This window comes from Poromitra crassiceps (assembly GCF_964638095.1).
Source record: "Poromitra crassiceps genome assembly, contig: HAP1_SCAFFOLD_59, whole genome shotgun sequence".
Lineage (NCBI taxonomy): Eukaryota > Metazoa > Chordata > Actinopteri > Beryciformes > Melamphaidae > Poromitra > Poromitra crassiceps.
The window spans coordinates 1221373-1235854 of record NW_028152258.1 but is presented as its reverse complement, the minus strand read 5'-3'; the positions used below and the strand labels follow the sequence as shown (position 1 = coordinate 1235854).

General features: G+C 46.2%; 1 protein-coding gene across 3 annotated transcripts in view; it reads left to right on the top strand.

Annotated features, from left to right (window-relative positions):
• LOC310800758 (CMP-N-acetylneuraminate-beta-galactosamide-alpha-2,3-sialyltransferase 2-like) overlaps positions 1 to 14482 on the top strand; it is a 79462-nt gene that overhangs the window by 49373 nt on the left and 15607 nt on the right. For all 3 annotated transcript variants that reach the window (XM_083664689.1, XM_083664688.1, XM_083664687.1), the window contains one exon: positions 1933 to 2091. In XM_083664689.1, the coding sequence (XP_083520815.1) occupies positions 1933 to 2091 (159 nt within the window). The remainder of the gene's footprint in view (positions 1 to 1932; positions 2092 to 14482) is intronic.

Below are 14482 nucleotides of genomic sequence, written 5' to 3'. Positions count from 1 at the left end.
CAATAATTTCATAATACCATTTGTAATGCCACCGTTGTAGTGCTGTTGTTCAAAATTAAAGTACATTTTCTCAGATTTATTGGTGTCTTTCTAGTCACACAATTTAATAGTCAGTGTTTCCCATACACTGATCTATTTGTGGTGGTACACCCTACATAGATTTTGACGCCCACAAATACTGCCACATATTAATTTCAACTAGTTGACTGCAAACTCCTGCTTTAGTGCTTACAGTATATTATTATCTTGTCGGAATATTATTCCAGCCAATAAGTTAGGAAGTTCCCTTTTGATTTAATTTTACTTTTGTTTTGCCTACAAAGCAAAATGTTACTTTACTTGAAACTCCCCTGAAGTGATTTTGGTATTATTTATGCAAGCATAATTCTACCATATAGTAACCTGTATGCAGAATATATATAGTATATATAGGGAAACAATTATTTTTTCATTGCTGTAAAACCACAGAACGGTAAAGAAGATATTGATGTGTGCAGTTCTTCATAGATCTAGTCTCTTCATTTTGATCTCAAAGTGCGCCAGTTTGATCCATTTTTACTTGAAACTGTACAAAATTTTCTTCCGGGGGGGCATGCCCCCGGACCCCCCTAGGGGTTCAGTGGTCCATGACCTTTGGGTGGGCTGAGCCCACCCAAAGCTCTGATGCTAAAACCGCCCCTGCCGGCGACCTTTTAATTTGCCGGCCCACGTCAACAAATAACGGCTAAAAGCTGGCAATTACTGGCTAATGGAATCCCTGGGCTGCACCTGTGAGCGGAGGAGATCATCCTGCTGCTATCAGCTCCTCCACCAAGGTGCTGCACACCCGCATCCAGGTGGTTGTCAAACTATAGGCCCATTTGTGAATTTTATTTTCAAGTCCATATTTCTCCGCGTTTCCTGCATCAAATTCCGACTTCCAGTTCACGTTCAGGCAGCTGTCCAGGGTGCCTGACGGCCCGGGTGTCAGATAAAGGGGAACTGCCCATTCTTCTGTTTTCTACTGATTTCCAGCTGATTTTCTGTTCAGCACCAAGGACAGCGCTACACACTCTCGAGTAGAGCCCTGGGGCCAGATGTATAAAACTCTGTGTATATTTAGGTGTAGAAAGCGTAATTTCACTGATTGTGAACTCAAGAGGAGACCCAGCACTCACTCCGCTGGATGAGCGCGTGCCATTTGGCACAAGTGCACAGCCATTGCGCAACACTTTATATATTGACATTTTAACAACTGGTCACACCTGAGTAGGTTAATCTTACTCCCTATAGAATGATAATCTTGTTTTACATAAGAATCATGTAGCCTACTTGTGTATTTTTATATATAGATATTTATCATTTTAATTATCATAATAGTGACAAACATCAAGGTTTCGGAAAGGCAGACAGTTACCGGTTTTGGTCTCTAGTTAGCTACTTTCACCTTTCATGACAACTGTACGAGGATTCATTTTTATATAACTCACCTGTTAGGAGTAAAATAGATGATAGAAAATACTCTTTTGGGGATGATTGACAGGTCGCCTGTCCAGTGATGGTGCAGACAATAGCAGGCGAAGTTACAGCTCTGGGAAACCCCTGGTCTCGTGCCGTCTCACGCGCGCTGCGTAAGAACCCCAAGCTAGGCGACGGCCACACTAGGCTTCAAAACTATAGATCCAACAACTGATTCTGATTCTCATTACCTATGCATTCCTGAACTCCCCCCTGTGTTCAAAGTCAGAACTCCATGTGTATGGTGACCTAGTGTAATAGGTACAGTATCTACCTTACTATGTTCATGAATGGTCACATAATAGATCATCTGTTTAACATCTACAGACAGATGAATTGTTGAATGTCAACTAAAAAGCTGTTGAAATGTTACAAATACTCTGTAGGTGAACTATCCAAATAAAGTGTTACCAAACATTGCTGTCTCCTCCTCAGGATGAACAAGGCGGTGACTGGAGGTTTTGAGCAGGATGTGGGGAATCGTACGACACATCACTTCCTGTATCCGGAGAGTGCGGTGAATGTTGGGCCGGACGTCAGCCTCGTGCTGCTGCCCTTCAAACTGAGAGACCTGCAGTGGCTGACTGCCAAAATGTAGGCCTAATATAATTATAGACTATCTAATATGTGACATCACCCATCATGTTTAAACTGATATTGGAGAAAGAAAAGTATAAATTAATTATTTACATATATTTATTATGTATTCATTGATTTATTTAGGAAAATACACGTGCACTGTTTCCAAGTATGCTGAACATTTGAAAGTTTGAATGGTTTCAACAGCATGGTTCAAAAATAGTTCCAGTCCAAAATTTGGGCAGAAGCACACGTGCATTTTGTGGAGAAAATGCTTGTCGTTGCATTGAACTCATCGCCTGCTTTTGTTCAAACACAGGACTGATAGACCAACCCGATCTCCCAAAAAATTGTAAAATAGCAACGTTTTTGGACCAACGTTGCTATATTATAATTTCGGCTCAGAAATTGTAAAATGGTAACGTACATTTATACATGGGTGGGCGAGGTTTCCGCAGATTTTCCGCTTCTAACCCTTCCCCCTACCCTAACTCTAAACCTAAAATCTCAGAATGTTACCATTTTACAATTTTGGAGCCCATAATTGTAACATAGCAACGTCGGTCCAAAACGTTGCTATTTTACAATTGTCTGTGAGACTGTGTTGTTGGATAGACGGAGCACAAATAGCAGAAACATGTTAAAGCAGCTACGAGCAACTTTTTCGATTGTTATTAAACAGTATAAATTTAATATCAATGCATCACATCTTACCTCTAATAGTCGACGAGACCAAAGCCGCGTGTATCTGAGATTGCTCCCTTAGGTGATTATTAAGTCTATAGTCTGTCTAAACTCGCGCCAACAGGGGGCTCTCTAGAGCGACCGGACCGGGTAACCCGGAAGTGAAACGCGGAAGTGAAACCAGGAAGTGAAACGCAGCTGCCTTTTTACGCCGTTTGCGCTGCCTAGCAACATAACATAAACAATGTGAACGCCACGCATACTCGCGGGAACATCTCTCGTTATATTCTAACAGGTTTTTTGGAAGTTATTTTGTGGTTATGGCCGAAGTGGCTGCTGCAAACCGTTTCATTTCAATTCCTGATCTGCCCTGGCTACAGACACACTAACACTGGCCGATTCACTCGGGGTTCAAGCGAGACTACTCTGCGTTGGTATCGTCGACTATTAGAGGTAAGATGTGATGCATTGATATTAAATTTATACTGTTTAATAACAATCGAAAAAGTTGCTCGTAGCTGCTTTAAAGGAGAATTTCGTTTTTTTTTTAACCTGCCCTCTCCTCACATTAATTCTTATCTGACGACTCACCCAGTGTTCTCCGGTGCGATTTGGAGCGTCCTAGGCGTGATCTAAATAGTGTCCAAGCCAGTCCTTGAATGCACTCCGTCGGGGCCACATGGCAGCGTGCTGTTCCTCCATGTAAATAGACAGTTTTCAGAATCAGAATCAGAATCACTTTATTGGCACAATATGCAATATACAATATGCACAATATGCAAGCACAAAAGACTCAATATTCTGTGTGGAGTTTGCATGTTCTCCCCGTGCCTCCCGGGGGTTTCCTTCATATAGGAACCCCCTTCACCAAAACATGCAATATCCTGGTTGCTAATGTGGTTCCTCCTCTGGTCGTTAAGGGCGCCTGTTCAGAGGGAGGGGAACTGGTTGGAATAGCGTGAACCTCCCACTTGCTATGTCCTACCGGTGAAGCTTCCCCTGTCAGGTGAAAAGAAGCGGCTGGCTAACTGCCCATGTCTCGGAGGAAGCATGGAGCCAGTTTCGGCTCTCCCCAGATCGGCAGAGGGTGGAGTAGCAACCAGGATTAATTAATTAATTAGCACTAATGGGGGATAAAAAATCTTGAAAAAAAACAACAACAACTCAATATTGCTAGTGCAAAAGATCATATATACCATGCACAATGTGCTTAAGTGTGTGTGTATGTACATTAAAATCAATATACATTAAAGACCCACATGAGTTAATATTCCGAAGCAACCTGTGTCTGCACAAAATCTACACGACATTAGCAGTCAGAGTTAGATCGGCATTAAAAAACGATAAACTGATATTAAGTTAGAAGAAGTTAAAACTAGTTTAAAGCTAGTATTAAAGTGTCTGGAAACCAAAATCCACAAAAACGTTCTAACTATGTTATTTAGGGTCTTATGTTAGTAATTTTGTGCCTCCGAAATTATTATACATTACTTTCAACCCAAAGCCTTAAAATCGCCACTTTTCTACAAGATTCTACAAAGTACTTCCTCATTGAAGACAGCAGTGCGTGAGGTGCTAAAACGCAGGAGCTTATGACGTCATAAGCTCTATATAACCTTTGTACACGCGCGCAATCCGCACCCACCTATGGCAAGTCCGTTCTTTGCCCCCAGTGACAGCGCTCCCTTGCTGTCCGTCTCCCTCTGTGTGCATCTGCCAAGCCTATGCTTGTGAGATTAGCAAGGTGTCGGGTTTCAGCCAGGCCATGTGCTTCTCTCTCTCTCTCTCTCTCTCTCTCTCTCTCTCTCTCTCTCTCTCTCTCTCTCTCTCTCTCTCTCTCTCTCTCTCTCGACTAGTGAGAGAGAGCGAGAGACACACAGGCTGGTGGCTCTCTCACACACACACACACACACACACACACACACACACACACACACACACACACACACACACACACACACACTCGCAAGTGCTGTGTAACTTGATCTCTTTCTCCGTTTCCCTCCCCCCCCTCTCTCTCGCGCTCTCTCTCTCGGAGGAGATAAATGTCCCTGCTGCAGACGGACACGCCCACACATTCCGCGGGAGAAAGTACACTCTAAAAAATAATGAAATCTCATGCGTTTTGCCACACCTGTCAAACCTAAATTTATATACTTTGCAACGTTCATCATCGTTCAAATTTGGCTGGTAGCTTATTAACATAGGGTCCTGTGATGTGATGAACTCAAAATGCTAAATAATAAAGAAATATTTCTGGTTTCCAGGGACTTTAAGTTTAAAACGAAGTTTCATTTCATTTTAATTTAAAATAATTATTTAAAAATCTATAAAAAATAAAAAGTCAATGCAATTTATCATCACGGTCCAAGCCAACCAGGCCCGAGTTACAAGAGTCACAGTCTGCTGTGTGAAGGGAGGGGAGGGGGGGGGATTCAGCTGGGGCAGGGGGGGAGACAGTGAGTCTCTAGTGGGAGGGGCTTTCGGGCCATTTTGGTGAGGCCGATGGCAGATGGAAAGAAGCTGCTCTTGTGGCGGGTGGTTTTGGTCTTTGCAGACCTCAGCCTCTTGCCGAGGGGAAGTGCTTGAAAGAGCTTGTAGCCAGGATGGGAGGGGTCGGCCATGATTTGACAGGCGCGTTTCAGTGTCTTGGCTGCATGTAGATCCTGGAGGGATGGCAGGTTGCATTCGATGAGCTTTTCAGCACATGATGCGCTGCAGTCTGTTTATATCCTTCACTGTGGCAGCGGCATACAGACGGTGATGGAGGAGGTGAGGATGGACTCAACGATGGAGGTGTAGAATTGTACCATCGTGGTCTTTGGCACTTTGAATTTTTTCAGCTGCCTCACAAAGTACATCCTCTGTTGTGCCTTTTTGGTGAGGGCCCTGATGTTCAGCTCCCACTTCAAATCGTGTCTTCCCGTGTTCTACCCATATCGTCGTTATATGATCCCTAAAGAAACATCAGACTGCTAATCACCCCGGGCTATTTCCAGTAGTCTTTACCAGGGATTTCATTTCCTCATGCGTGGTCTGTGTCACCAAATCTCGTCAAGTCCTGCGAGACTTTTCCTGCCGGCTGGCCTGTGTGCGGAAGCTCAGCTCCTGCGCTCATATCTCTCGCGCGTCTGTCCTGTCTCCCTGGTAAGGACTACTGGAAATAGCCCGGGGGTGATTAGCAGTCTGATGTTTCTTTAGGGATCATATAATGACGATATGGGTAGAACAGGGGAAGAAAACTGTCTATTTACATTGAGGAACAGCACGCTGCCATGTGGCCCCGACGGAGCACATTCAAGGACTGGCTTGGACACTATTTAGATCACAACGACGCTCCAAATCGCACCGGAGAACACTGGGTGAGTCGTCAGATAATAATTAATGTGAGGAGAGGGCTCCAGGTTAAAAAAAAAACAAAATTCTCCTTTAAGGTTTATTTTGAGTAGAACAAACAGATGAAGCAATGTCGCAGCACAGCCTGTTATCCCTCCAACGGCATCCTATATCAGCATTCTGTCACACACCTTGTGTGTCGGATGTTAATGAACACGGTACCCTGCTGCGCAATTAATGTACATGCACCGTTAAAAAGCAGTAAGCGTGTGGGGAAGGGAACGGTAAATGCCCCCCACCATATTCAAACCCTAACCCCAACCAACCAAGTGGCTACCAGCAGGGCCGTAACCAGGGTTCCGAAATAGGGGAGGTCCAACAAGGGGAGGCAGATTCGGTGGCGCAAATTTGAGGGTTTTTTCCCCCCTTTTTTAGCCATATTTAGAGTAATATATCATTTTAAATCAACATTAGGATTATACTGTTGTGATGTCATTATTCAGTATATTCTCTTTCATGTCACCACCTGCTCAGCTCTCCTGTCAACATAATTGTAACTAACAAACAAACTGTTTTAGCCAAATTCATATCAAAATGACACCTACAAACACAGGTACACAACCCAAGCCGTACACAACACACAAAGTCATCATCGATAATAAAAAAAACATACAGAGGGACATTTATTTATTCCTGATAGGAACGATTGAAAAATAAAATAAAATATATTATGTTGTTTTTAACTTTACACCACCTCTTTTTGTTACTTATTGAGTCATGAAACTGAAACCATGCATATAGCCACCTGCATACCTGACTTCGGGAGCTTGGCAATTGGCATCATGCATGATTAGCCAGTAGCATCCCAACGTGTCACACAGGTAACATTACTTAAGAGACAGACTAGACACTTACTTTCTTGGTTGTTGCTAAAAAATCTGTCAGTGTCACTCACTGTCTGTCGTTCACTCGCTCACTGTCTCGCAGCTCGCTCACCTTCAATTATCTCGCCAGGCAGACAGACAGTCATCACTCACCACCATGCTGCTGCTCTCTCGGAATCAAGTTACCGCGGACGCGGCGTCAGATGACTTCCTGCCTGACCTGCCTTTCGTTTCAAAATAAAAGCGATCCCGTGTTTTTCATGCTTTTCCATGCAGATTGTTTTATAAAAAAAAAAAAAAAAAAAATTCTCTCTGAAATATTAGGGGAGGTCCGGACCTCCCATAGACGGATTATGACTTCACGGGCCCCTGGGCAAGCCCCCCTCACGGGCCCCCCCCCTCACAGCGCCCATGCGCATTATTACGGCCAGTCGGCCAGACTAATAACTAAGACACACATTCACCTGCATCTCAACAGGATTTACAGCACAGCCAAGCCACCTGAACACTCAAAGCCAACATGGCACAGCACAATCACATATAGCTACTGTAGGCTATTCAATTCACCTGTATCCAACACAGGATTTACAGCGCAGCAACCAGCGGGTCTCAGCCGACACACCACATTAACAACGTAGGCTACACTCCAACGCAAATAAGAGATGTTTTAGCCACCTCTAACAAAATCAAAGTAAAAAAAAACAATAGGTGTCACACATGTTAGCAAAAACATAAATACTGTCTTTATAAGCATATAAAATAATCAGAAAGCAGTCTTACCTTATAGGTGTTTTTTCCTGACTCTGCTTCTTGCAAAATCATCCACGATGTCATTAAAATCCAGTGATTTGGTCAGTTCGCTCTCAATTGCCATGAGAGAAAGTGCTTTGAGGCGATGTTGTGTCATCTTAGTCCTCAATTCGTTTTTAATCCTGGACAGGACAGAGAATGACCGCTCCCCTTCGCAGTTGGTGACAGGCAAAGTCAGAAACAGCCGCAGCGCGACATAAACATTTGGAAACAGTGATTGCAGGCCACAATCTAAAATTATTTTCAGCAGTCCTTTTGCGCTTGTATCATCTTCAGCTTTAATAAATGATCTGAGCTGAATTAGTTCATCTCCTAAAGTGTCCTGTAGGTCGGATGGATATGCAGATGCCAGGACTTTAGCCTTTTCAATAATTACTGATGCGGATTCAGATTTGGCACAGAAAAGCACACTGAACAAACTGCACAGGTGCCCGTAGGCCTCCAGTCGGTGTCCGAGGCTCTGAATAAGCGTATCTATGGCAACATTGAAGGTCTCTATCTGAAACTTGCGTCTGCCATCAAACTCAATATCCTGCTCTCCAGTCGCAGTCTCGTCAGCAAAAGTCTTGCGTTTCTTTTTGCGATGAGTGTCGTGTCTGTAAGTCTGGCTGACGCAAGGTATGCTCAGCGCAGCCCTCTCAAAACTGTCAAAAAGCTCTCTCTGTGAAGCCACAAAATCACGCAATGATTCAAGTGCCCTAACTGCAGTTGAAAGGGATATGTCACTTTTCTGCAAAGTAGTGCTAGTTGCTTGAAATCTTGACAACACAGTATCCCAAAACTTGGCCATGAACGCCATCTCCAATGTCTCCAATTGCGCACAGAGCGCAGCCGCCTCAGCGCGCGTGTCCCTTTTTTCTGTCTCATCCATAGAAACACTGTTAAGCCTCTCTTGTATAGTTTTATAATTTTGCCACAAGGCTTTCGTTGAGTCAGCACGGCAGCTCCAGCGCGTATTGGAGAGAGATTTAAGAGTTAGGTTTATACGCGCATCACCAAATACTGTGGCCCAGCGATGCGTGGAGGCAGAGCTAAACGTATAAAGCGACTGCAACAAGTCAAAATATTTACCAACTATATTACTACAGGCCTCAATACTGTTGACTCCCACCAGATTTAAAGAATGGGCAGCACAGGGTACATAGTGAATCAACGGATTCCTTTTTTTTAGATGTGCCTGCACGCCGTTGTATTTCCCAGACATATTGCTTGCATTGTCATATGATTGCCCACGGCAGTTTGCCAAGTCCAGTCCAAGATCATGCACCATTGAGACAACGCAGTCTGCTAAGCTTTCCCCTGTGTGACTCGTGATGGGCTCGAATCCTAGAAAGCGCTCCACTACATCTCCTGTTTTGCTCACAAATCGGAATATAAAGGTGAGCTGATCTACGTGGGATAAATCAGGAGTCGAGTCAACTATTACAGAGAAATATTTAGCATCTTGTAATTCCTTTATAATCGCTTGTTTAGTTTTCTCCCCCATAAGTTGTATAAACTCATCACAAATGGTTGATGATAAATATGAAACACTGCCCCTCCCCTTGCCTCCACACTTTCTCAAATGTTCCGCCAAGAATGGATCAAATTCTGACAACAGCTCTAAGATGCCTAAGTAGTTACCGTTGTGTGGTGAACCTAACACTTCGTCATCTCCCCTAAATGCGAGACCCCTCTCCCCCAAGAACTTTATGACAGAGACAACTCTCCTAAGCACCTCTCTCCAATATTCCCTCTCTCCCTCAAGTTGCTTCATAATGCCGGAGTCCACGGTGGCTGCACCAGCACCTGTGGATCTATGATGCAGGGCACGCATACAGGCTCCATGCTCTACACTTCTCTCATGCTCGCTGATTCGCTCTGGGTGTTTCCAGTCACAGTAGCCAGTAACGAATGCTTGCGATTTGATGGAAAACAGCTTGCATGCAAAACAGTAAATATTTCCTGTGGATGGGGAATATATAATCCATTCTCTGTCAACCACGTCACCATTGAGCAATCTGGATGTAAACTGTTCGTTTGTTAAGATGCGGCGGGTCTTGCCACCAATCCCACTTTCCCTAACAGAGGCTGGATAATGTGCACGGCGATTCTGGAACACTTGAACTCCTCTGTCAATAAGGACTGATTTGGCCCGCTCACTTTTATAATGATTCCCCCACAAAGCTGGGTCAGTAACAGTGAAGAACCAAGCCTGCTCGCCCTGGCCCTGCTCTCTTTCAGCAGGCTGATCATCCTCCTCAATGATGCTATCAGTATCAGGCGGGCGGGGGCCGGGGGGAGGCGATGTGCACTGCCGTTCGCCATCTCCACCGTCGTTGGTAGCCCCCCCATGATCCAGTAATCCTCCCATGGCCATGCCGGTCTGCTGTTCCTCCTCACCCACCAACAGTAGCCCCGATGCTGGTGCAGCAGCAGTGCTGCTACCTGGTTGTTGTTCCTCCTCGACCTCAACACCTCCCGTCATGGCGGCCTCGTTAGCCGCTGATGCTGCCACATTGTTGTCCTCCTCGTCCCTCTGAACTTTTGGAAAGAAACTTGAAATGCGAGGAATTTGCTGTAAAACCCCTGCTTGCCTTGCTTCCTTTTCTTTTCTTATCTTCAGTTTAGCTGCTCCGCTTAGAGGCCCTGATGCTGTTCGGCGCTGCTCCATTTTTAATAGGCTATGCTAATGCTTGCTGCTCATTGACAAATTGTCTTATTCGTTGATTCGTTGACCTGTTTGAACTCACTGACCTGTGTCTAAACTCACTTAGCGCCCTCTATCAACCAGTTCATTAATCTAATGGGCATGTGAACAGGCCGGGCAGGCCCATGGGACACACACAAGCTTTGATCATACTTTTTTATTATTTACCTTAACAAAAAATAACAAAAGACAACTCAAACCATGGAAAATACAATTACATATAATATTACATCTGATAATATAAATAGATTACAAGCTTCTTTCTTGAGAAATTATGATAATAGGCTTAATAATAGCCTATTATATCTGAAATAATATAGGGCATCCCCTGATTTTTGCAAGAGGTGGGTGGGCCCCTATGAGAAGTTCAAAATAGCTTAGTTTATAACAGTATATTTAACAGCGACTACACAAAGAGGCAGGCCCGCTGACAGGCCAGACAGTTTCAGGTGTGCAGGCCCTGGGACCAGAAATAATTATTCATATGGAACATTTTGTAAAAATAAAGGGTTGGGATAATTTCGTCCCAGGCCCGGCCAGGCCTGATATACGAGGCGGCTAGGCCTCAGTGGGCCCATAAGCTAGCTAGAGTCTCTTCGCAGGCCGCCTGCGAAGTGAGCTCAGGGGCCCATAAGCTAGAGTCTCAGCTGCGAAGTGAGCTCAAGGGCCCATAAGCTAGAGTCTCAGCTGCGAAGTGAGCCCAGTGGCCCATAAGCTAGAGTCTCAGCTGCGAAGTGAGCTCAGGGGCCCATAAGCTAGAGTCTCAGCTGCAAAGTGAGCTCAGGGGCCCATAAGCTAGAGTCTCAGCTGCAAAGTGAGCTCAGGGGCCCCATCAGTTAGTCTCTTCGCAGAGAGACTCTAGCTCATGGGCCCCCTGAGCTCTCGGGCCCCTGGCACTCGCCCGGTTTGCCCGTTCAGTAATACAGCCCTGGGACCTCCCCGTCCTCATAGCTAGTTACGGCCATGGCTACCAGTGCCTCATCCTAACCCCCCCCCCCCCCCCCCCCCCAATGCCTAACCTTAAGAGCCCCAAGGAGACAAGCCCACAGTGCTTGTCTAACTGTGCACCCGTGTATGCACAAGGTGCATGACAGAGCGGAGATATAGAAGGTGCGTGACAGTGTGGAGATATAGAAGGTGCGCGACAGAGCGAAGATATAGAAGGGGCCTGACAGAGTGGAGATATAGAAGATGCGTGACAGAGCGAAGATAGAAGGTGCATGACAGAGCGGAGATATATAAGGTGCATGACAGTGTGGAGATATAGAAGGTGTGTGACAGAGTGAATATATAGAAGGTGAATGACAGAGTGGAGATATAGAAGGTGGGTGACAGAGCGGAGATATAGAAGGGGAATGACAGAGTGGAGATATAGAAGGTGGGTGACAGAGCGGAGATATAGAAGGTGTGTGACAGAGTGGAGATATAGAAGGTGAATGACAGAGTGGAGATATAGAAGGTGGGTGACAGAGCGAAGATATAGAAGGGCATGACAGAGCGGAGATATAGAAGGTGCATGACAGTGTGGAGATATAGAAGGTGTGTGACAGAGTGAATATATAGAAGGTGAATGACAGAGCAGAGATATAGGAGGTGCGTGACAGAGCGGAGATATAGAAGGTGGGTGACAGAGCGGAGATATAGAAGGTGACAGAGCGGAGATATAGAAGGTGGGTGACAGAGTGGAGATATAGAAGGTACATGACAGAGCAGAGATATAGGAGGTGTGTGACTCGCGCGCTACGCATGCTCGATGCCTAGGCTCGGCCGCTGTGCTGCCTCACCTGCCCTATTGGCACCAGTGGGCAAGGCCACCCCCTTCCCTCTGATGATGCGGAAGTGAATTGAAAAGTTGTAGTTCCTCTAATGGCCACTAGGCGTCAGGGGCATTCCCGACTCCATGCCAGACTTTGTAACAGGATTAAACATATTTCCAGTGAGGGGCAAAACACAGTTTTGGTCTATATAGCTAGTTTAACTTAACTGTAGGGGGGTCATTTTTATATAACTGTTTGGAGTAAAATAGATGATAGAAAAGGGGGTGCCTTTCCCCACCGAGCTCCCTGCTGCGGGGGCGCTTTTTCCAGCCCGCCATGGCCAGCCTCAACTTCACATGCTCCTGTGCCCAGACGTACGGGACTCCGTGCGGGCATCCTGGGAGAGCCCCTACGAGGCCAGAACCCCTTCTCAGGGGTTCGCGCGTGGTCAGTGTTGTACGCAAGCCCGACCTGGGCTACGCTGCCATGCCACTGGTGGACACGGTGATGGCCCACCTGTCCCCCTCTTCCACCAGGCCTCAGCTCCTCTCCAGGGCATGCCAGACGAAGGCCAAGCTGACTGAGAAGTCGTATCTGGCATCCGGCCAGGTGGCAGTGATGGCCAACAACTTGGCCATCCTCCAGGGCTACCAGGCAGCCCTCCTTGCAGACCTGCAGGGTGTCGCCCCTCGGGAGACCTATACGGAGCTACGTATGGTCATGGACTATGCCCTGCATATGGTGGAATGCGTGGCGTTGAACGCCGGGAAGGTTATGGCCTTCTTGGTCCTCAGAATCAGAATCAGAATCAGCTTTATTGGCCAAGTATGCAAACACATACAAGGAATTGGGCTCCGGTTAGCTTTGCTCTCAAGTACACACATATAGAGAAAAAAAAAGAAAAGGAGAAAGAAGGTTACACATAGTCAAGGTGATCAAGGCAAGAATACTTTGTTGGACATAAGCAATGTACAGTGACTGTACAATGTGGTGACTGTGCTATATACAATGTAGTAAAGTGGCTATTTTTAAATATGAATATATTAGGGAGTGTACAGTCAAAGTGTACGGTAAGTGTGCAACAACGCTACATAGGTTTGTGAACAAGACTTATACAGATATTGCATTTTTAAATATGAATATATAAGATGATGTACAGTAGTGCAACAACACTACATACAGTAGGTTTGTAAACAAGGCTTATACAGGGATTGCATTTTAAATATGAGTATATAAGGGAATGTACAATAAATGTGTACAGTAAAATGTGCAACAACGCCACATAGTTTAGTAAACAAGGATTATGCAGATATTACACGGTACACAGTACAGTTGTATGCCGTTCAATGTGAACGAGGCTTGAGTTGATAGTGAACACAGTGAACATAAATTAAGTGAGTGGCTGGTTTAAGTGGTTTAGGTGTTCAACAGAGTAATGGCCTGTGGGTAGAAACTGTTTTTGCGTCTATTGGTTTTGGCGTGCAGAGCTCTGAAGCGTCTGCCCGAGGGGAGGAGTTCAAACAGGTCGTGGCCAGGGGAGATGGGTCCGTGATGATCTTTCCTGCCCTTTTTTGACTCTGGATGAATACAAGTCTTGGATGGAGGGCAGGTTGCGGTCCTGACTATCCGTTGAAGTCTGCGCTTGTCCTGTTTGGTGGCCGACCCAAACCAGACAGAGATGGAGATGACCCACCGCCACCTCTGGCTAAACCTCACGCAGCTCACTGAGCCTGAGAAGAGGAGGCTGCTGAACGCGCCTGTCTCCCCGTCTGGCCTCTTCAGGCCCTCAGTTGAGAACATTGGCCAGCAGCTGGAGAGACAGCGGCAAGACTCGACGGGCGTGAGGTCCATCATGCCACGTGGGCAGCGGTCAGCAAGCTGTCCGCCATTCGGACCGGAACGGGCTTGGGCCGCCCTCCAGGGCCCGTCCGCCCCCTCTCTCCGGTGCTGCGCTCTCGGAGAAGGGCCCCCAGCCAAGGCGTGAGCCGCCCCCAGGCGGAAAGCCAGGCCGCCACAGCGGAGCCCTCCTATACCTTGTCAGCGGCACACTTGCCGGGCCGGCTGAACTTCGGAGCGGACTTGTTCCGGGGCAATCCCCAGCAGATAGAGTGGTGGTTACACCCCCAAGTGGTGGAGCAGATTTGGGCCAGATTCGGCCGCGCCTGCGTCGATCTCTTTGCATTGCTGGTCACAACGCATTGCCCCCTGTGGTTCTCCCCCATTCCCCTGATCCAGACTGTCCTGGA